Source organism: Vicugna pacos, chromosome 13, assembly GCF_048564905.1.
Source record: "Vicugna pacos chromosome 13, VicPac4, whole genome shotgun sequence".
Taxonomy (NCBI): Eukaryota; Metazoa; Chordata; class Mammalia; order Artiodactyla; family Camelidae; genus Vicugna; species Vicugna pacos.
The window spans coordinates 10,924,572-10,947,405 of NC_132999.1; the positions used below are offsets into that span (position 1 = coordinate 10,924,572).

Sequence of the window (22,834 nt, forward strand, 5' to 3'; positions counted from 1 at the left end):
CGCCCTGGAGTTGGGCTGCAGTGGTGTTAGATATTTGCAAAGTGGAACGTAAATGTTACCTCACTACGAACCCAGCTGCCGGCACCCCCAAAATGCTGGGGCAGCTGAAGAGATGAGCCAAACAGGACAGGAAACTCCCTTTCCCACTGACTCAGGTATTTCTAAGGAGGATTCCAGGAATCAGCTTTCTCTGAGAACTAGCTTAGCCCTGTGTCTGCAGGCCACCCATTTGTGAGTGTGTAGGATTTAGGTTGGAATAAAACGGGAGCGACATAAAAGAGATTTTTCTACTTCTGAAAGTGGTTAAACTCTGAATTCCTTAGGGATTTTCTCACCCTTGCAAATCTGGAAAGTGTAAGAAATTCTCTTCTCTGGATAATTTGCCTGTGGGTTCCAGTCTACACAAAGGGTGGAAATCACCAATCCTGGAAAGGCCTTTGCTACCTGAATTCTTAAGACCCTGCTCTTATGTAATGTACTGCTTATTTGCTTGTTTTTACAGATCTAGGTCTTTGTTTTCCGTGGCAGCCCGAGGTGACATAAAGCTCAGCAAATAAAATTCATCTTGCACACCGAGTCCTATTAAGTGGGCGGAGCTGCCTGGAGGGCTGTGCTAACAACGTCCCGAGGCCAAGTCTGGTTCTGGCAGGAAAGCGCTGTGGTGGCTTAGCGGTGTCTGCCGTGGGCATGGCTGGGGGGCTGACAGCTCTCATGTCACAGTGACATCCCTGAGTTAAATCATGGGGCACCTTTCAGATTCTACACAGGGCTAGGTTCTTAGGAGTCTGGATAATGGACCTTTAACAGGCTTAGAAGAGAAGAATTCATTAGCAAGGGTTTTCCCCGAGGAGTCGATCACATAGCTGCCTGAGAGACAAGTCTGTTTTTGACTGACTGATGTCTCCTTTGAACTTCCTGTGAAAAGCAGACAGTAGATACCCACTCTAATCTGCTTTGGGTCCTCAGGATTTAGTTCTTGGAGTACTTCCCAGCCTCCCAGGGGTCTCCTGGCCTCACCTTCTTGGGATCCGTTCCGCACAAGGCTGATGGAGAGCACCTTCTGAAGCCCCAGCCGTGTCTGTCCCCTCAGAGTCCCCCTCATCCTCAGGAATAAGTATTTGCTTATAGTTATGAACAATAGGTTCATCTTGATCTGCTCTCATAGGTTTGTCTCTTTCCCCTCCTAAGCCCGAGGCTTTAGCAGGCGAGAACCGCATCTCACCGTCTGCAGCCAAGCCACTAGGGCAATGGGCGGCCCGTCGGAGGTACCTGATACACATTCATGAAATGAGCGAATGAATGGGGATTGCGTAGTCTCCCCAAATTCATGAAACTAATGGCGGTGACTCAGCATGAATTATCACTCATGAGCATTTAGCGGACACCACTCGTCTCCTCAATGTTTCACCGAAGCTGCCCCCCGGCCTCATATGCTGCTTCTCCCAATAACACTAGTCATTGCAAGAAACTGAGGCAAAGCAGCCAAGCGCCAGTTACGAACCACGTAAAAATCTAGAAATGCAAAATTGTTGAATTTGACATGTAGATGAGACCTTTCGGCTCCACCTGTTCAGCTGAGGTCACAGGGCGGGACTTCTGCCCACCCATCCCCTCACCCCTTTCTTGGAAAAGGAGTTGCTTTCAGCAGCTCTAACGGCATTTGTAAAAATTGTACAACCAGCTTTTCATGGTCCACGTGATGATGGATATTTAATTTTGATTGACACAAAAGTGATGAGAGGAAGGGACTCAAGTTTTGGCCCAAATTGTGCAGCTGCACGGAGTTCTAATTCCAAGATCCCATAACTCCAAATTCTCCATTTTATTCTCTTTTCTTAAAAAAGAAGAGGGGGGCTGGCTCATGTCAGGGGGAGTGGGGTGCCTCACCTTATGCAGCTGTGTTCTCGTCTCATAGTAGGCGACCACGGGGATGGAGGCTCGGTAGTAGGTTTCAAGGCGCTTGGCGATGGTGGCGGTGCTGTCGTCGGCACGCGCACTGCCCCGGCTCTTCTGGAGAAGGCGGTTGGTCATGGTGTCTGCCGAGCAGTCCATGCAGATCACCAAGTGCGGGTCTCCAATCTGGGGGTTGGGGGAGCACAGCACGGTCAGGAAGTCCACTCTGCCAGGTTCTGGAAAGACCTGGGGGCCCTAGTTCTTTCCTGGGCTTCTGCTTCCTCTCAAGGTCCCAGGCCAACACTGCAGCAGAGTTGGGACTAGACTTCATGGCTCCTCATTTCCAGGCCATTATTTAATTCCAGGGATTACACAGAATGCTACCCAGGGCAGTCACACTCTGTCCTCCACACTAAGGGGAGGGATGTGTGTGCGTGTGTGTGCACGTGCGTGTGTGTGCACGTACGTGTGTGGTGTTTCCTGCGGGAACCCTTTCCTGACCTGCTAAGGCAAGGTGACCATGTTCTTTGTTCCACCACTGGATGTGGCACCAGCCCCAGTGGTATGGTGTGACTGTGCCTGCATTACCTGAGGCTCAGTGGAGCATAATGATTGGGCACACAGAGGTTGGAGTCAGGCTGCTTAAGGTCAAATCCTGGTGTGGTGACTTGTCTCCACGATGGTCTTCATTAATTCCCTCCCTTGATGTAATTTAAGCTCTTCCTCCACTGATACGTAAGCCTATTCCTTCATCTCCTTGAATCTGAGCTGAATTGTTATGGCTTCCATCAATAGAATTTGGTGGAAATGATGCCACATGCTTTTAGAAGCAAGATCATAAGATTTGCAGTTCCTGCCTGGTCAACTGCATCTAGGATGCCCAGCTACCATGCCTACAGAGCCGTGAGGAAGCCCAAGTTAGCCACATGGAGAGGCTACATGGGCAGAGATCCCCAACCAGCCTTGGGCTGTTTTAGACATCCCAGTGCCTGCTCCGGATGTGTGTACTCAGCCCTAGCCACTGTCTGACTGCAACTGAATAAAGGACCTTAAGTGAGAGCCAAGCTCATCAACCACCCCCACTTAAAACCCTACCAGAGAAAATAAAAAATTACTACTTTAAGTTATCTGACTTCCTCATTAAGTAAAAATGTCACTTAATTTCTCTGCACCACAACTTTCCCATTTGTACAGTGAGGATGATCACAGAATTGCTGTGAGGATTAAGTATGATTAAAGAAGGTAATGTAAGTAGATTGCTTGGCATACAGCAGACACTCAGGCGTATTAGCTATTATGCTCATTTCCCATATTGGCTTACAATCAATCCCTGGATCAAAAGAAACTGTTGCTCCCTCCTGATTTCGCAATGTAAACGAGGGCTTTCTGCTCTGCTGTAGTAAGGTCCTGGGAGGGACAGGAACAAAGTCAGGGTAGGGGAGGACTTTAAGACGACACAGTCATAAGTTGTTAGTAAGCGTTATTCAAACATTTATCTGTCTACCTCGTCTGAAGGATGTACTTTAAGGAACAGAATGGGGGATTCTCCAAAATCTAGAAAAGTGAAATAAACCTCTAGAACATGTCACATAACTTTTCTGCCTTTATTAATTGGAAGGAAAAAAAAAAGCATTTGAACAGTAGAAAAGCTGGGTGAACGTTTAGAAGACAATGGCCCCTGTCCACCAGCAGAGGGCGAGCTTGGGAGGCAGCCCGGGGTTCGGTTACAGAGTTTGGCTCCCGAAGCAGTTTCTGGTTGGGTTTGTGCGAGACTAAGCGATTTTTCTTATTATGGGGTTTTTCAGGCCACTCGTGGGGACATGAAAGATAATTCTGGGACTCATTTGGGTACAGAGATAATGAGTGTCTGAGCAGGAGCTGGCAGTAAATGGACCCAAAATAAGTGCAAGACCTGGAGGTAGCTTTGTCTTCCACATCGATTCTCAAAGTGTGGGCCGTGGACCCGCAGCACAGGCGTGATCTGGGAGCTCGTTCGAAATGCAGAGGCTCAGGCACCATCCCTGACCTATTGAGTCTGCATTTTAAGAGGTGACTCTTCACAAAATAACAGCTTGAGAAGCTGCTCTACCAGACCAGTTCCTCGGGCCAAGGCTGGGCTCTCACCTAACCCGCCTCTCCTGCAGTCAGCATACCCTTCCCACCTAAAAAGGTACTGTGCAGTCATTCCTTTTGGAAGTGGCCTGGACCACTGATGTCTTTAATACCTAAACGTCCGTGAACTGTTTGAATGAAATAGCATTGCATTGTTTTTCAAAACGCTTTGCTCTGCACCTTTAGACAGTCCCTTGGGGGTAGCTCAGCCTCTTTTTGGCTGGTGAGCCTCTAACATCCTGTGGGCGGGAGAGCAGAGGACTCTGTCCTTGTCGGAATGAATCACAGAGACTTGGGGACAACTCCATGTCCCTAACACCCCCCTGCTGGCTCCTGGGAACTCCGCCACAGCAGCACTGGGCTCCTCATGGCCTTTGGGAAGTCAGGGGAAGCTATCAGCGCACAAGTGCCTCGGGAGGGCGTTGAGATCCCATAAGGACATTTGAGCAGCCTACGCACCGGGCCACCCCTCGGACCCCTCCAGCCCCTCTGTGGGGAGGAAACGGAGGCCCACGGAGGTTAACTTGCCCGAGGTCACTGAGGACTAGTGAGTGACAGTCCTGGGCTAGCTGCATAGAACTCCAAAGCCTGGTGACCTCACCTTAGTGGAGGGCACCAGAGCCTACAGAACCGGACTCGGGCCGGACGCCTGGTGGGCCACATGGAGCCGGGAGAGGGGGGTGGGGTGGCAGGAAAAGAAGCGGATGGTGTCAGAGGCCACCTCATTTTACTCTGTGGGGTTCTGGCTGGGGTCGGCAGTCACCTGGGCTGAGAGCAGCCCACGAGGGTGAGGCTGTCAGCGTTAGCTGACTTGTGATGATGACTTTGCCTGGATAATTCCAGCGTGTGGAGCAGAAGGAGGCGGTTACCTGGGCCTCCTCGGCCCCAACTTTAGTTTTCTTCTGATCAGGTCAGGACACAGGTTAAGACCATATTACTAGTGGGCAGGGGCCTGCCATCCAGGAACTCTCTATGGTTCAGAATACCAGCTTTCTTGTTCTCACTGGGGCCTCCGTCTCCTCATTTTAAGTGAGGATTACAATAGTTTTTACCTTATAGGATGATTGTGATGGTTAAATCAGTTAACATATGGCCCATTTCAAGCACTAAATAAGTGTGAGCTAATGTGGGCCTGGCAGTATTTTCATCCCTTTAAACTTTGTAAAAGCCCCAGTTGGTCAGATTCGGGTTTAGAAAGAGTCGGAGGCCCAGTCTACACTTTTAGCCTAAGTCACACGCTCCGGCACTGACCTGCCTCACCGTGCTGGGAGGTGACGCTGGCTAACAAGAGAGGCACGGGCCTATTTCCCATTTGCTCTCACCCCTGAGGTATGTCCCCTTGGGGAGCCTCACTGGGCGGGGGTGACGGGGTCATCCAGCATTCCTGAACACACAAGCCCCAGGACAGGACCACCACCACACTGCCACTACAACACCTGCCCCAAAGTGGCCATCACACAGCTCAAAGTTCTGCAGTGAACCAGCAGTCAGAAGAGGAGGGCCGGAAATCTCAGGTGGAAAAATCCCATGGTGGTCCCCAGACAACCAGAAACACCCACTAGAAAGTCCCGTGGCTAGACTAGACCTTCTTCTTGGCTAAGAGCTCACTGTGAAGATGGCAGTACATCTGTAGACAGACTCACAGATTATGGAGCTCAGGAGGGTTAGGAGATGGTTAAAGGCCGTCAGGATACACTGTCATATTCATACAACCAGGAAAACCATCTGCATAATCAGGCCCAGGGCAGAATTTCAGCTAAGAGGCTCCTGCGAGGGAAAGGCGAGCGCAAACCCACGCGCTTTGCTTCTGTTAACGTGTGTTTAGGTTGGCTGCTGTGGAGTAAACGCTGGGTTCCCACAGGAGAGCGTTTCAGTTTCACACTTGGGAGTCAGGCCAAGCACACGCCCTCCTTGGGGGGATGATCACCTGTAAAGTGGGGATAATAACACCGTCTGCACAGGACTGTGAAGATTAATAAAACGACACAGGTGAGCACCAAGTGCAGTTCCTGCACGTTTTAAGTGCTCAGAAAATAACAGCTATTATTCAGTTGGTTCTGTACTCTGTGCGATTTTTAACTGCATAAGGACAGGTAGAACAGAGGCTGGGAGCCCAGACATCAAAGTGTTCTCTCTGGTTAGTTACCTTCGTTTTATACTTTCTTGTATTGTCACATGTCTATGTAATTTCGGTTTCTATAGTCAGAAAAAATCTACTTAATTTTGAAAAAAACTGTAACAATTGATTGAACACCATACCAGGCTTATATATATATTGAGACACTTTTGAAGGATTTCACCCATTCTTTCCCCCAAAACATTGAGGTAGCTACTTTCTTTCTTTTTAAATGGAAATACAGTTGACGCACAACACTATGTCAGCTTCAGGTGTACTACACAGGGATTTGATGTCCACATACATTATGAAATGATCACCACAGCGGTCGGGTCACCATCTGTCCCCATACAAGGTTATTACACTATTACTGACCGTGCTCCCTGTGCCGCACCGTACATCCCCGTGCCTTATTTATTGTGTAACTGAGGGCTGGTACCTCTTCATCTCCTTCATCTATTTCGCCTACCTCCACCCACTCCCTTCTGCCAACCACCTACCTGTTTGTTCTCTGTATCTATGAGTCTGTGTTTTGTTTTTTGGGGTTTGTTTTAGATTCCACATAGAAGTAGATCATGCTGAATTTGTCTTTTTCTGTCTCACTTATTTCACTTGGCATAATACCTTCTGGATCGACCTATGTTGCAAATGGAAAGATATATTTTTTTAACCACTGGAGGCAACTTTTAAATCTGTATTTTACAGAAGAGGAAATTGAATTTAAAAAGTATAGTTAAGTGACTTGTCATGGACTTATTCTTTTTTGAAATCAAATATGATTTACTTTAGTCAACATTTTGAATCTTACTGTAATTGTTTTTTGTTTCTGTTTCCTCCTCTTTCTTTTATATTGAAGTATAGTTTACAATTTTGTGTTAATTTGTGGTGTACAGCATAGTGCTTCAATTATACATATATATATTCCTTTTCATATTCTTTTTTGTTATAGGATATTACAAGGTATTGAATATAGTTCCCTGTGCTATACAGTACAAACTTATTATTTATCTATTTTATATTTAGCAGTTAGTATCTGCAAAATCTTGAACTCCCAATTTACCCCTTCTTATCCGCTTCCCAGCCAGTAACCACAAGTTTGTTCTCTATGTCTGTGAGTCTGTTTCTGTTTTGTAAATAAGATTGCTTGTCTTTTTATTTTTTTTTAGAGTCCACATATAAGTGATATCATATGGTATTTTTCTTTCTCTTTCTGGCTTATTCACTTAGACTGATAATCTCTGTTGCTGCAAATGGCCTTATTTTATTCTTTTTTATGGCAGAATAGTATTCCATTGTACAAATGTACAACTTATTTATCCAGTCATCTGTTGATGGACATTTAGGTTGTTTCCATGTCTTGGCTATTGTAAGTAGTGCTGCTATGAACATTGGGGTGCATGTATCTTTTTGAATTAAGGTTCCCTCTGGATATATGCCCAGGAGTGGGATTGCTGGATCATATGATAAGTCTATTTTTAGTCTTTTGTGGAATCTCCATACTGTTTTCCACAGTGGCTGCACCAAACTGCATTCCCACCAGCAGTGTAGGATGGTTCCCTTTTCTCCACACCCTCTCCAACATTTATCATTTGTAGACTTCTGAATGATGACCATTGTGACTGGTGTGAGATGACACCTCATTGTAATTTTGATTTGCATTTCTCTGATAATTAGCGATATTGAGCATTTTTTTCATGTGCAGGTTTTGAATACAGGTCTGTGAACACTGAAGCCATTATACCTAGGGGTTCACCTATGGGGTAGGAGACAGAGATGGTGGTTAGAAACCCCGACCCCTCTTTCATATTTCTTCTCTCTCATTCTCTCTCTCTCTCTCTCTCTGCCGTACACCCACCCACCCTTCCCTTCCCTAAAACACTATGTTGCATACTGAAGACACAGATCATTAATTCAACAGGGGAAAAAAACAGCTTTGGGAACAGAAGACACGGTGGTAACAGAGAAATCGCATACAGAGTTACCCCCATGCTGTGGATATTAGTTTGCGCTGGTCTTTGTGGTGTCATGTATAGCAGCCGAGCAGAGCCTCAAAGCACCTGCTCTCGGAGCAGTCAGCTCCAGGTCTGCAAAAGCATCAGCCTAACTAACTGAATCGGATTTTTTTTGAGCAACAGATGGTCCCGAGCATCAGGCACAACAGTCCCGGGGATACGGATGGGCTGGTGAGACGTCTGTGGGCTAGAAAACCATCCACAGCCCTGAACGGGCTTCAAACAGTCGCAGGCCTGACATGTTTGCCAGGAACACTCACTGGGCTCTCAGCCAGGCTGATGCCTCTGAATCTCGGGAAAATCAGGTATTTGTCTTTGCCAAACTTCAAATTAATTACTTGCCTGTAACTTGGAAGGGGCTGTACAAATGATGGGGTCCCTGCAGGGCACGAGCAAATCAGCAGTAGCTCACCCTGTGCTTGTAGCATCTTTTTCTTCTGGTCAGGTTTATAGCAGGTGTGTGTGTTGGAGGGCTGGATGCATTCTCTTGCCCACAAGTCAAACTGACATTAGAAGCTTCTAAATTGCTGTACCCAGGGACAAATCAAGATCATGCTTCATCTTTGCAAACTTCTCCGAGCAGAATGCAAAAGGCTTTTTTTAAAATAAATACCTCATTGGAAGGACGTCAATTCAGTAATGAAAAGAGGAGGCCCCTGTATACCTTTTGAAAGGGCACCATGTATTTTAGCATTGGTTGAAACTATCCAGTTGCCACGTTGATGACTCTTTCTTGCTCCTAAATTTTAGTTAGGCTTCTTCTTTGCACATTGTGAAACCTGTCTGAATGGCGCTCACAGTAGGAAAATTTTGCTTTTTTAAAGGAAGATCGTATGGATGATTTGAATTCAGACTCACCCAAAGGGCAGTGACAGACCAGGTGGCCATCTAAAGTACTTACCTCACCCTACCTAGGTTATAAGCAAAGGAGAAGGGGGTGATGGAGCAGGAATGTATGGCTTTGTATGAAGTGTGATTAAATACATGTGTGACCCTAAACTAGATAATATTTTATAGCCTTTTATAGCTTAGAAAACACAATATGTGTGTTACGTCATTTAATGCTCACAAAAACTCTCTGAATAGGGTTTGCCAGATGTACCACTATCTTCTACAGGGGAGGAAGCTGAGGCTGAGTGACGTGCCCAGGGTCACACTAATACATGGCTGAGGTGAAAATCCAGCTTCTCTGACTACAGGCACCACAAGTGACGAGCTTTGAAGAAGTTACCTTGGAAGGCCCTCCGTGAACACCAACAGTGCTGTCGCTGCTCTCAACAGTCTGGAACCCCACAGGCCTAAGTTCAGGGTTTTGCCATTGGATCCAGTTCAAAAAGTCCCCAAAGGAGAATAAAGATCGTAATTTTGCTGCTGTTGTCGGCACACAGTAGGTGACCAACGAAGGTGCTCATCTTTCCCACACATCTTATTTTTCCCACTTGGCCATTTGGAGGGTTCAAAAGAATATTTCAGTCCAACTGAGAGCAATTAAATAAAAAAAGGCTTTTAAAAGCATATTTTTCCCAGCACTCCTAAGCAAGTACGTGGCCTGGCCTGACCCTTCTGGAGACCCTTCCAGGGCTTTGAGACCTTCAGTTCATAGGCAAGGTCGAGTGTGAAGTCACCTGTGGGAGTGATGCTGCCTTGAAGCCTGAACCTCAGTCAACATCACTGACCAGCAGCAGCATGCACCCATACCCTCTGGGTTTTGATGGCGTGTTTACACAACTGCCACCCCCACCTGGAAGGAAGCCCCTCCAATGCCCATCACACCTTCCTCTTCTCTGGATCTCCCCTCGCCCACCCTGGCCCTAATTCTGAGGTGGTGCAGGAAAGACGCCTTCACCCCTCAGTTACTCAGGGCATCCCCAGGAGCCTTATTCACAGCCTGAACACTGGCTAGAAGATTAGAATAAACAAAACTGCATGACAATCCACCGAAGACTTAATATTGTTAAGATGTCAACACTACCAAAGTGATCGACAGATTTAACATAATCCCTGTCCAAGTTCCAACGGTATTTTTTTTTTCAGAAGTAGAAATATCCATCCTAAAATTCATGCGGACTCTCAAGGGACCCTGAATAGCCAAAGCAGTCTTGAAAAAGAACAAAGTTGTAGGCCTCACACTTCTGATTTAAAAGCCTACTACAATAATGGGAAAGAATCTGACTATATATGTATATGTGTGTATGTGTATGTATAACTGAATCACTTTGCTGTGCATCTGAAACTGACATTGTAAATCAACTGCACTTCAATTAAAAAAAATAAAAAAACTTATTACAAATCTATAGTAATTAAAACAGGGGTAGTACTGGCCTAAAGTCAATAATTTAGACCAATGGAATATAATATAGAGCCTGGAAATAAACTCTTGAATGTGTGGTCAAGTGATTTTTGACAAGGGTGCCAAGACCATTCAGTGGGGAAAAAAACAGTCTTTTCAAGAAATGGTGTTGGGAAAGCTGGATATCTACATGCAAAGAATAGAGCTGGACCCTTGCTTTACACGATATACAAAAATTAGGTCAAAATGATTTAAAGACCTGAATGTAAAAGTGACAACTACAAAATTCGTGGGAAAAAAGATAGGTAAAAAGCTCATGACACTGGATTTGGTGATAATTTCTTGGACATGACACCAAAAGCATAGGAAACAAAGCAAAAATAGATAAACTGGGTTTACATCAAAATTAAAAACTTCTGTGCACCAAAGGACACAGTCAACAGAGTGAGAAGGCAACCTGTTTAATGGGAGAAAATATTAGCGAGTCATAAATCTGATAAGGGGTTAAAATCCAGAATACACCAAAAACTCCTACAACTCAACAACAACAAAAAAACCCAAAAACCTGGTTAAAAAAATGGGCAAAAGACTTAAATAGGTATTTCCTGAAAGAAGACATACGAATGGCTAACAGGCACATGAAAGGATGCTCAACATCATTAATCATTAGGGAAATGCAAACCAAAACCACAGTGAGGTACCACCTCGCACCCATTAGGATGGTTACTATGGAAGTCGTGGAAGTAACCCAAGCAGCCGTCGATGAATGAATGGAAAAACAAAGTATTATTCAGCCTTCACCAGGAAGGAAGTTTTAACACATGCTACAGCACGAATGAACTCTGAGGACATTATGCCAAGTGAAATAAGCCGATGACAAAAGGACAGATCTGTCTGATTCCCCTTATGTGAGGTAACTAGAGTCGTCAGTTCATAAAGACGGGAAGTGGAAACGCGGTTGCCAGGGGCTGAGGAGGGGGGAGTGGGGAGTTGTTGTTTAATGAGTGTAGAGTTTCAGCTTCACATGAAAAGAGTTCTGGAGACTGGCTGCACGACCATACGAACACACTTAATATGACTGAAGTGTACTCTGAAAATTGGTTAAGATGGTAAATTCCAGGTTCTGTAAATATATAGAACATGGTAAAATATTACCAGTGATTTTTTTAAAAAGTAGAACAATCCTCCCAATTCCATTTTGTTAAAAAGTAGTTGATTATATAGAAGTCTGAACTCTTAAAAGTGGTTTGTTTTGTGGGAAAAAGCTGATTAGAATTCTGGTCCATGAGCGCTCACCAGGAGTTGCCTGGAACCCTCACAGGCACAAAGCTCTGCTCACAAATCCACTTCTCCCTGCCCACCCCCATCCTGCCGACAAAGGCTTCTGAGCTGTGATGGAGAAAGTCAGCCCTGGGTTGGGGGTGTCAGGGCCCACCCTTGCCAATGGGGCCAGGGGATTTTTTTGGTTACAAGCAGGAAATGCAAGGCAAGGTGAGCCACAGTCCTTTAAATATTTAGATACCACCTAAGGAAACTACATAAAACAGAGGCTCAGGAGGAGGTCACACTAACCCCTAGGAGACACACAAGTAGTATCCCACTTAATCAATGCTGCAGCACTAGAGACGGACGGAGATGGGCCCCCCCAATTCTAGTCCTACCAGTAGTCACTTACCGATGAGTTGTCTCTTACTAGCTGTGTGGCTGTGGGCAAGTCACATAATCTCTCTGGGCTTAATTCATCACCTGTACCATGAAGGTTATTACAAGTCTATCAGATGAAATAATATAATAAAAATGTTTAATATAGTCTAAAGAGATGTCCATATGAATATTAATTTGTGTAGGGTCTGGAGTCTTTGTTTAACAAACGGGGACAATTGTTTCCCTCGCTTGGGCTTTGTAAAATTACAGACAATGTATGTGAAGTGTGCAGCACAGGGCTCAGCCCAGAGAAGGTTCAGCGAATGAGAGCAATGATGGTTTTTACTTACTGCTGTTTCTGTGAGTGGCTCTGAGCCACCCTCTTCACTAGGAGTGGGTGAGGCTGGGATGCAGGGAGGTGGAAGGATGCATAGACCTGACTGTCTGTCCAGCATCCTTTCTCCCTGCCTTCTTCTAAGGGCATCTTAGCTTTCCTTTGGGTAATTCCCTTGCCTTTCTCAGTCTGTGTGGTTCAGGTGTGGTGCCCATTCTCCCTTCCCATCCCTGTCCTGGTCCTCCAGGCTGGACCAGGACATTCCTGGATATCCACAATGATTGGTTCAGTGATGGCCCATGACCTAATAACCCAGGATAAAGAAATAAAACCCTGTTTTTTTTTTTTTTTGCTGGACCCACTGGAGAACAGAAACATTTTCCTGTGAAGTCACTTAGATAGAAGACTATAAGCCTGTTGAAGGAAGAAAATAAGGCCAACACAAAGAAATAAAATCCAAGAGGTGGAGAAAGTCAGATGACTGATGAACAAAGTTGAATTCATGGATCCAACTCTTGATTTTAGCTGTTTGAACCAATAAATCCCCCACCACCGTCCCCCATCCCCCAACCCTTTTCTTGCCTGCATGCTGGGTTTCAGCCATTTGTAATAGAAAGTTTTGTTTAATGTACTGGGGAAAGGGATAGACTCTGAATTTATCCCCCAGCCTCAGTGATGTCCCCTGTTTTCCTTCTGGGACGGTCCCCACCACAACACTCACCCGACGTCCGAACCCTTCCGCTTGCTTCACCTCCCGAGGGTAGCCATCGATCAGGAAGCCCTTGGTGCCGCGGAGGCCGGCCACCATGGCCTCCCTCAGGAGCTCCAGGATGACGCCCTAGAGCAGAGGCAGCGCGGTCAGGGCGGAAGTCTCAGCAGCATGAACAGCGGTCAGCAGTACACCGTATTTCATCTGTTCTAAATCTCTCACCCCCCACCTCCCCATTTTAATAGCTGTGGCTTTGGAAGGTATCTTACAATCAGTGCTGGGTCACAGTTTAACTGTTAGTGTTTCTCCTGACTGGCATATTTTTATTGGTTATATTTTACTGGGGTGTCTAAAAGCAATGGCATCTATGGTGCTCCGTTTCAGTCGTTAGCTCTCCATGAATTAGGCCTAACTGCAGTTTAAAACTAGACAAGAGATGGTATAAAACATGCTTCATTCTTGGTTTTTTTTCCAGTAAATACTTTATAAGGTTTGACATTCATTGACTTGAGGAGACTCAGCAGAGAAGAAGTAGCATTTTCTAGCACAATCACTTTCTCTGTTAAAATTTTTTAATCATCTTTTTTTTTTTTTTTTGGTGGTGGGGAGATAATTAGGTTCATTCATTTGTTTACTTTTAGAGGAGGTGCTGGGGATTGAACCCCAAACCTCATGCACACTAGGCATGCGTTCTACCACTTGAGCTATACCCTCCCTACACTGTTAAAATTTTTGATTTAACTTGTGTTTATGGAAAATACAGAAGGAGAAAGACACAGAAGCTTGGGAATGGATGAAAAGCAAATGCAGCCAGCTGCCCAAATGTGGGGAAGTCTTTGTGATGGCTGGTTCCTGGCATCCTCTGACTTTTGGCAGGGGCTTGGGGAATGTGGCCATTGTAAGGGCGGACAGAAAGTATCCCTAGATAACAGGGAATGACATCCTCATGAAGTTTATATTCTAGTGCAGAAAAAAAGATGACAGATGCAAAAATAAATATACAAAAATAATCAGCTAGAGAGAACTACTCTCAACAAAACAGAAGCAGGGCAAAGAGAAGCAGAATGCTGGAGGTGCCATTGTAGATGGGGCGCTCAAGGAGAGCCTCTCTGGTACACTGCGGTATTTAAGTAGAGATCTGGGTGATGTAAAGGAGCAAACCATGTGCATGTAAGATGGAAGAGCACTCAGGCTGCGGAAATAGCAAGTGCAGAGGCCCTGAGGCAGGAACAGGCTGGCCGGTGGGAGGAACAATGAGGAGGTCAGTGGCTGGGCGGGAGTGAGCAAGGTGAGAGTGGTGGCAAACAGCACTGGAGAGCCAGCTGGAGTCCAGAGCCGTGGGAAGGAGTCTGGATTTCATTCTAAGTGCGGTGGGGAGTCATTGAAATGTTCTGTGAAAAGTGTAAACCGTAGGAGGAAAAGAATGGGCAGAAGGGGGTCCACTAAGAGGCAACTGCTGTGGTCGGCTCCCTCTTGTGAGGACCCTCCTGGATTCCAGGTGGGAAACAGACTGCAGCTGGTTAAAGAAGCAGTGGAAAGCTCTGTTAGCTAATAGGGACCACAAAGCCTAGCACGGGACCTAGACTGGCAGGGGTGAATATTTTTTGATACCTGTGGCATCCAGCTTCCCAGAGATGGATGATGATTTGAAAAAAAATACACCTAAAAGGGGTATTTTTTATTTAAGCTACACAGGGAAGATACCAAATTTCAAGTTAATGCTATTATACCTCCCAGCACTAGACCAAAATGTTGTTTTTTATTTTCCAGAGGGTTCTAATTCTAGACTCTGTTGCATCATACTCACCTCTGCTTTGAAGATTTCAACTCTAAAGAGAGGGAACAGTTTTAGGGGAAAATACGAAACAGGTTAACATTCAAGGGGCTGGCAGAGCAACAAGACAGAAGGAATCCGGGTCCGGACAACCTGGTCTGGCAGGTGGGCCTCTGCTGTGGAGACCCAGCTGCCTCTGGACCATTACAGAAGAGAGAAAGAAAATACGGCTCTTGTCCTTCGGGGTTTCTTTGTTCCAGCAGCTGAGATGAACTGCAGCGCCCCCAGACCTCTGCCCAGCCAGAGAAGCAGCTGCTGCTTACCGAGGGCACCAGCTCCCCACGTTCCACGGTGTCTCTGATCAACCTGCTTCTCTCAGACTCTGATGACAGCTCATTCCGCAGCAGCTCACCAGTGGAGAGGCGTGTAAATCCGTATTTTTCCACTAGCTTTTCACACTGTGTGCCTTTGCCAGAGCCTGGGCCACCTGGAAAAGAAGTCACATATCAGACATCCATCCCAAGTCTGGTGCCTCGTGTTGGGCAGTAGGCACCATGGTGAGCAGGTCTCAGGGCTTCATTCACCAGCATGTACTGAGTACTTAGGATTTACCAGGAGCGCGTCGGGAGCTGCGGATACAGTGCAGAATGCGGCACAGAACTTGTGCTCAAAGAGCTTACTGTCCGTGAAGGGCAGTGAGTGTTTTAGGCAAACAACAGCTGTCACTCTAGGTGGCCTGGTGGGGAGGAGTTCAGGCTGATACAGGGGCACCAAGGAAGGGGTGCAAAATCTCATTTTGGTAGACATGCAGGTCAGAGAGGTTTCCTGAGGCACTGAATCCGCTCCTTTGTGGAGCAGGGACCACAGTGCCTGATACACTGTGAAGGCTCCACAAATATTAGCCGTTAGTTTTAAAACAAGTTGCTTTCATTTTCAAACAATCACAAACATACAGAAGAGTTATGAGCACAAAGAACTTTCTGAAACGTTTGAGAATCAGATGCCAACCTGACGCCTCATCCCTACAGAGCACTTCAGTGTCCTTTCCTACAGACAGGGAACCAAGCACCACCTCCTACAGAACTGCGACGTCAGACCCCATTCACGGTTCAGTGGACTTGTCCCAGTGGTCCCAGTGATGTCCTCTGAAGTCGTGGGTCAAGTTCAGAACCACGTCTTCAGTTGTCATGCCCTGATCTTTTTCCATATGGAACAGTTCCTCCGTGCTTCCTTGACACTTTTGAAGACTGTAAATATTTATTTCATAGAACGTCCCTCCATGTGAAATTTTTCTGTTGTTTTCTAGCTATTATTGTTGCTTATCTCCCATATTCCTCTGATGAACATTACACCTTCGACTCTTTCCTTACCCCAAGTTCAACGTGTTGCTAAGTTACAAGATTTTACATCTTAATTAAAACTACAGTGAGGTATCACCTCACACCAGTCAGAATGGTCATCATTCAAAAGTCCACAAATGACAAATGCTGGAGAGGCTGTGGAGAAAAGGGAACCCTCCTACACTGCTGGTGGGAATGCAGTTTGGTGCAGCCACTGTGGAAAACAGTATGGAGATTCCTCAAAAGACTAGGAATAGACTTACCATATGACCCAGGAATCCCGCTCCTGGGCATAGGTCCAGAAGGAAGCCTACTTCAAAATGACACCTGCACCCCAATGTTCATAGCAGCACTATTTACAATAGCCAAGACATGGCAATAGCCTAAATGTCCATCAACAGATGACTGGGTAAAGAAGATGTTGTATATTTATACAATGGAATACTATTCAGCCATAAAAACCAACAACATAACACCATTTGCAGCAACATGGATGCTCCTGGAGAATGTCATTCTAAGTGAAATAAGCCAGAAAGAGAAAGAAAAATACCATATGAGATTGCTCATATGCAGAAACTAAAAAAAAAAAAAATAAAACAAAACATAAATACAAAACAGAAACAGACTCATAGACATAGAATACAAACTTGCGGTTGCCAAGGGGGCAGGGGGTGGGAAGGGACAGACTGGGATTTCAAAATGTAGAATAAATAGACAAGATTATACTGTATAGCACAGGGAAATACATACAAGATCATATGGTAGCTCACAGTGAAAAAAAAGTGACTGAATATATGTATGTTCATATATAACTGAAAAACTGTTCTCTACACTGGAATTTGACAGAACATTGTAAAATGACTATAACTCAAAAAAAAGTTAAAAAAATAAATAAGATTTTACATCTTAAAAATACTAATAGATAACCTTTGTCAAGTACTTACTGTACCAGCTACTGTTCTAAGCATTTTGTGTGTATTAATTTTAAATCATCTTAAGAGAGGCAGACACTGGTATCATCCCCATTTTACAGATAGACGGGGAAGTGGAGGCACAGAGAAGTTAACTGCCTGAGTAAGCAAGTAGCACGTCTAGGATGTGCAGCCTGGACTCTGGCTCTCAGAGGTGGTTCCTCCTCTCTTCCCTGCTGTGCCCAGATTTACCTGCCACAGTCAGGTCCTCATGCTCTTGTATGACAGTCACTTCCCCTCTGCGTGGGGCAACGTGTGAGGCTTTGGGGTCCAGCAGACCTGCTAGCAGAATGATTTGCCTGAGAAGCGTGTCACTTCCCAGCTGCAGAGCATTCAACGGCTTCCTATGCCCAACAGAAAAATTCCAAATCCTTAGAGTGGCATTTCAACCTTCCAGAATCTAGTTCCATTCAATCCTTCCAACTTAAAAAAAAATTTCTTGTCCTTGCCCAGCTTTGTATTTTGAGAGAAGTGCAGATTCACATGCATTTTAAAGAGTTGTACATAGAGATCCCACGTATCCTTTATCAGCTTTCCCTTGTGGTGACATCTTAACAAAAGTACTGCACAGGATCACCACCAGAATATGAGCACTGACGTAATAAAGACAGAGAACACTCCTGTCACCACGAGAATCCCTCGAGTGGCCCTTTTACAGCCACACCCACTTCTCCCCTACACACCCAACTCTCCCTCCTTAGCCTCCGGCAACCTCTGGATCTGTAATTTTGTCATTTTGAGAAAAGTATATAAATGGAGTCATAGACATCAAGATATACTTTTCCAATGTGCTTCTGCTCTTCTGGGTCCTCAGCCTGGAAGGCTCTTGCATCCTCCTCTAACAAGATCCTCTTCATCCCTCAGGCCCGGATCCAATGCTTCCTCCTCCCGGCAGGAGCTGGATCTGTCCGCCCGCCTAGGTTGGAGTGAGCGGTGTAAACAGGGCTTGGCTTGGATGCCCTCGGCCTGTCTGACACTCAGTCCAGGTCTCTGTCTAGACCTTCTGCCCCACAGCGCCCTGTACAGAGCAGGCGCTGCTTCATGCCTGGAGGTTTTCCCTACAAAAGAAAGTGTTTAACACTGAAGTGTTAACACGATTGAGGTTTTAGCACGGTAGTGAGAATTTACGACTTGTTCTGTAATTTCCCCGGCTGGCCTCTCTCACAGTCAAAACCCCTTTCTCCCAACAATGGGCCCCCATCCCTCTGGAGGGGCAGGAGTTGTCCTCTCCCATTAGTCCAGGGGCTTCTCATTCCCTCCCCTATGCCTGGGCAGAAAATTCCAGGAAAGGCCCACATTTTCTGTCTTCCGCTCATCCATGCCAAATGGGGAGGGCACAGACCCCACCCCAGCAATGTCACCGATGGCCTCGATGCAGTCAGAAAACAGCAATTACAGAGGCTCAAAACTGTAACGCAGACCACTTAGCAGGAGCGGCCGACTGCCAGCTAATGCTGTGTTTGCTCCAAGCACGATGACTCCTGTGTCCGGAGATAATGGAAATGGAGAGTGGGGACAAGGGAGAGCCACTCAGAGGAGCAGTGCTTCCAGATTAAGAGGTCAGGGGAACAAAGGGCTGGACTCCTGCAGCAGCCACGAGGGCTTCTGCCGCCGGATTTACCTAGAAACTCTTTTCCCTGGAATGGCTGGAAGCCGGTCACGTGGAAAAGAAACTTGTAGCCTTGGCTTGTAAGGCAAAAATGCTGCGTTCCCTTTATTTTCTCCCTTCAGCATCCTACTAATATGACTATTACAGTTTTTGTTCCTCCAAAATGTTGTTTAATAAATCTCGACACAGAGGCAATTGAAAAGCTTCAGCTCAAATTAACAACAGCTGTGTGTTCAACAGCAGCCGCTGCCCCAGTGAGAAACCTTTTGTGGGGGTGACAGCTGCAAATTCTTAACATTCTTTGGGCAAGTGGTGCAGGCTCGGTGGAATTTTAAGTAATCGACACAATGGCTGGATTCTTCCCGCGGCTCCAAACCGGAGAACAAAGTGATTACTCTCACCCCCGTGAGGGCGCAGAACTTGCTCGTAGATGTATGAATTTTCATACACTGTCATGTACTAGTCTTTGAGGCCTTAATTTATGACTTTTAAATAAAAAACAGTGGCGCCCTGATATCCTTCCAGGATAATTTGTTACACCGGAAAAAAGTCTTTCGGGGTGTCACGTATCCAAATGAGTAGGCAGTGTTCTTCGGTGACAAGATGACTAACAGAAGACGAGGAGCTGTCACAGTTACCGCCATCTCGCCGATTCTTCCTGTACCATTACTCAAGGCTCAACCTCCTGGACAAACCCATACACCATCCCGCATGGTGTGATTCACAAAGAGAGCCTAGGCTATGAGGTTCCATTTTGAAAGGGTCTGTGAACACTTAAAAAAAAAAAAGGTTAAAAAAACCCTTTATTGTCAACCCTCCAATGTAATTTAAAATTTTTAGTGGTAGAGCCAGGCTTTAATTCCCGTCCCACCCCAGCCTCAGTGTTCCCCTCACCTCTTCAGCACCAATGACCTTCACCTCTAACCCAAATTTCACTCCCTATCGATCTGGCTGATCCTGAGAGTTCGTCACTGCTTGGGTCTATCCTCCCACCCTGATCACGTCTTCCTCTCCCTGTCTCTCTTCCCTTGACCTCACTTCTTCTCACCTCGTTCTCTGTTCTCACCATGACCTCACTGAGTTGGTCCATTCCCTTTAGGCTCCACTCGCCTCCACGACCAGCTGGACAGCAGGCCCTTTCTAGTAACTCTGGACCCTTTGCACCCTCTGAACTCGACTGTGCTCACCACAGGAACCACCAGCCTGCTCTCTCTGCCCACCCCACCATTTGCTCGATTTGCATCTACTCTGGGCGGCTAAGAATTCCTTGAGAAGGTCAGAAAACCGAGCCGGCAGAGTCATGCTTTCTAACTTCACAATTGCTTTTAATGCTTCTTGGCAGATACACAGTCCTCTTTAGCTGACACCAAATTCGATGTCCATGGATGGATTCTAATATATTTCGCCATTGTTCTTAAATTCCCAATATGCTCTTATTCTTCTCACTTGTAACAGCCATTAAAATAAGATGAAGATTATCTTTCAAAACATGTGTATCTTCCGTTTGCCCTCCATCTCTCCTTTTTCTTATCTGGAAGACATTGTACGACTCTTCAGACTAAGGCTAACTTCTCTGCTTTGGCTCTTGTAGCACCTTGGCATTTTCCTGCACAGCATTTTTCACAGAATATAGTTATCTATCTATCTATCTATCTATCTATCTATCTATCCATCATCTAGTATCTCTGGCACCTATCATACCTATCTATCATCTACAGTTTACTTAAAGTCTGTCTTCCATGTCAGACTCTGCAGGATATGGGTAGGCTTTGCTTACCACAGTGTCCAAACATTGTGCCAGGAACACGGAAGACAATTCCTAGTAGTGGCTGAAATAGTACATAAATGGTGAATGGGTCTTCTCCTCCTGCCTGCTCCCAAAACTCAATCCTCTTTTTCTTGTCTACATTTATTCCTCTCTGTTGGCACCATCTCTTCTGTAAACAACGTGTTTAGTTCTTCCCAATCCAAATAAAAATATTTTCACCATTGTCTGCATCCTCTAGTAATCTTTACATTCTTTCCCTTTTTTTGTGGCCTAAAACTGCCTGTTTCCATTTCCTTCTCTTTTACTGATTCCCCATCCTCTTGCAAGCTCCCTCCTACCCTCCTCTCTGAAATTGATCTTTTAAAGTTCAGCAGTAATTGCATAATTGTCATATTACTCGATGACCTTCTTCTAGTCTTTACTGTCTTTGACTTTTTAGTAGCATTTAACACCACTGACAAACATCTTGAAATTCTCTCTTGCCCTGGCTTCCAGGACATATAATTTGCCCGTGAATTCTGCCTCCCTTTGCCAGGCAGAAGCTCACAGGCAGTGGAAAATGCTTTATTACGGTTGGTATTCCCGCAGAACCTTGCAAAGTATCACAGGCAGTTGTTGAATAGAGCCAATGTCTAGGAGCTTGGTGGCCCCACAAAAGTGACAACTATATTCCCTTTCACATCACAGGAGCCCCGGACCCAAGGACTTGAGCCCTAGGTCCGCGCCCTAGACCTTTATCTGGTTAGATGACTTTGATGGAGTCACTTATCCTCTCTGAGCTTCAACCTCTTCAATGACAAAACAGGGAAGATTATAGTGCCTACTGGCTGTGAGGACAAAATGTGATAATAGATATAAACTGCCTGGAACAGTAGCTGGCACGGCCAAGCACTCAATAAGCATCATGACTGTTATCTGTAAATGAGGCAGCCAGTGTTAGCGATGCTTAGAAGTCCTCCCAGCTCTGACATTCTGTGCTTTTACAAAGATTAGCTGCAGCATTTTTACATTTGGGGGATATTTTAACATCTTTAAAGATGGATAGTCTTCACAGCAATAGCCTGCAAAGGTGTCAAATATCTTTTGCAAATTCAACTATCCTATTTTTAGATACTCCTCAGAGTTGCTTAAAAATCTATCCGATTTCTACCTCTTGAAATGTTTCTTTCTCTCTAAATGAAAATGGGCTTTAGGTTGGGTTCCGGTTTTTGTAAGTGGATGATTCCTTTCAGGAAAAAAGCTCTTGTGCCATCATATCTGAACTGACTGTGCCCTCGGAATGGTCCTCAACCACTGTGGCCCATGACTCACTTGAAACATCCTGCGTCTGGGATGAGCTGTATCACCATGCTGAGTTCCAGCAGGCTGCTGCTGGGAACTGGCTTTCTGTCCAGAAATAATGCAGAAAAGTAGACCTTTATCCTCAAAGACAATATCTCTATTAGTTCTGAAACACACTGCTGCTTCAGGTTACCTGCTGAATAGAATGAAATATGCTAGTCACAGGGTCAGCTGAAGGTTATGTGAAAGAATTTCATACAGGACTGGAAAACTTCTGGATAGCAGGGACTTATTTATCAGTACCTGGAATATAGTAGGCACTCAACAGTTACTAGATCAATTAATGAATAACTGAAAGAATGACTGGATGGCGAATGATCTGGGAACTGCAGGGAGGCAGCCCTGCACATAACATTGGGAGATTGGAGACCTTGGTTCTAGACCATTCCTGCTTTGAACTAGCTGAGTGATCTGGGAGAATCACCCTGCCTCTTCGGATGCTAGCCTCCTTGTCTGTAAATCCAATAGTCTCGGTTAGATTAGTGGTTTCCTGTGTTATTTTATGTTACTTTTCCTAAATATTCCAGCTTCCCTTCCATAGTCCTTCTCCCTGAGAGAGGATTATTCATCTTCACCTTTTTGAACTTAAAAGTCTGTAAGTGACTTGCTTTGGCCAATGAAACGTGGGCAGAGGTGGATGTGTATTACATTTAGGTAGACGTTTTTATAGTTAATGTGTGGTTTCCTGTGTCTCTTTTCTCTTTGTCATGATACTAGCAGTATTTCAGATAGGAGGGGCTCAATCAGCATGGTTACCAGGGTGAAACCCAGTCAAATGTTAATGAACACGTAGCATTAGTCCGGAACAAGAATAAGAAGAGAAGGAGGAGGTAGAGGAAGAAGAAGAAAAAGAAGGAGCATCTTTGTTGGTCTATATCACAAAGATTTTTAGGAGGGCTTACTTGTTACTACAGGATAGCC

General features: G+C 45.4%; 1 protein-coding gene across 1 annotated transcript in view; it reads right to left on the reverse strand.

Moving 5' to 3' along the window:
* Nucleotides 1-22,834, reverse strand: part of AK5 (adenylate kinase 5) — a 211,164-nt gene that overhangs the window by 17,258 nt on the left and 171,072 nt on the right. Inside the window, exons 11-13 of the mRNA XM_006205968.3 lie at nt 15,208-15,371; nt 13,123-13,239; nt 1,888-2,079 (exon numbers count right to left, since the gene is read on the reverse strand). Coding sequence (XP_006206030.2) covers nt 1,888-2,079; nt 13,123-13,239; nt 15,208-15,371 — 473 coding nt within the window. The remainder of the gene's footprint in view (nt 1-1,887; nt 2,080-13,122; nt 13,240-15,207; nt 15,372-22,834) is intronic.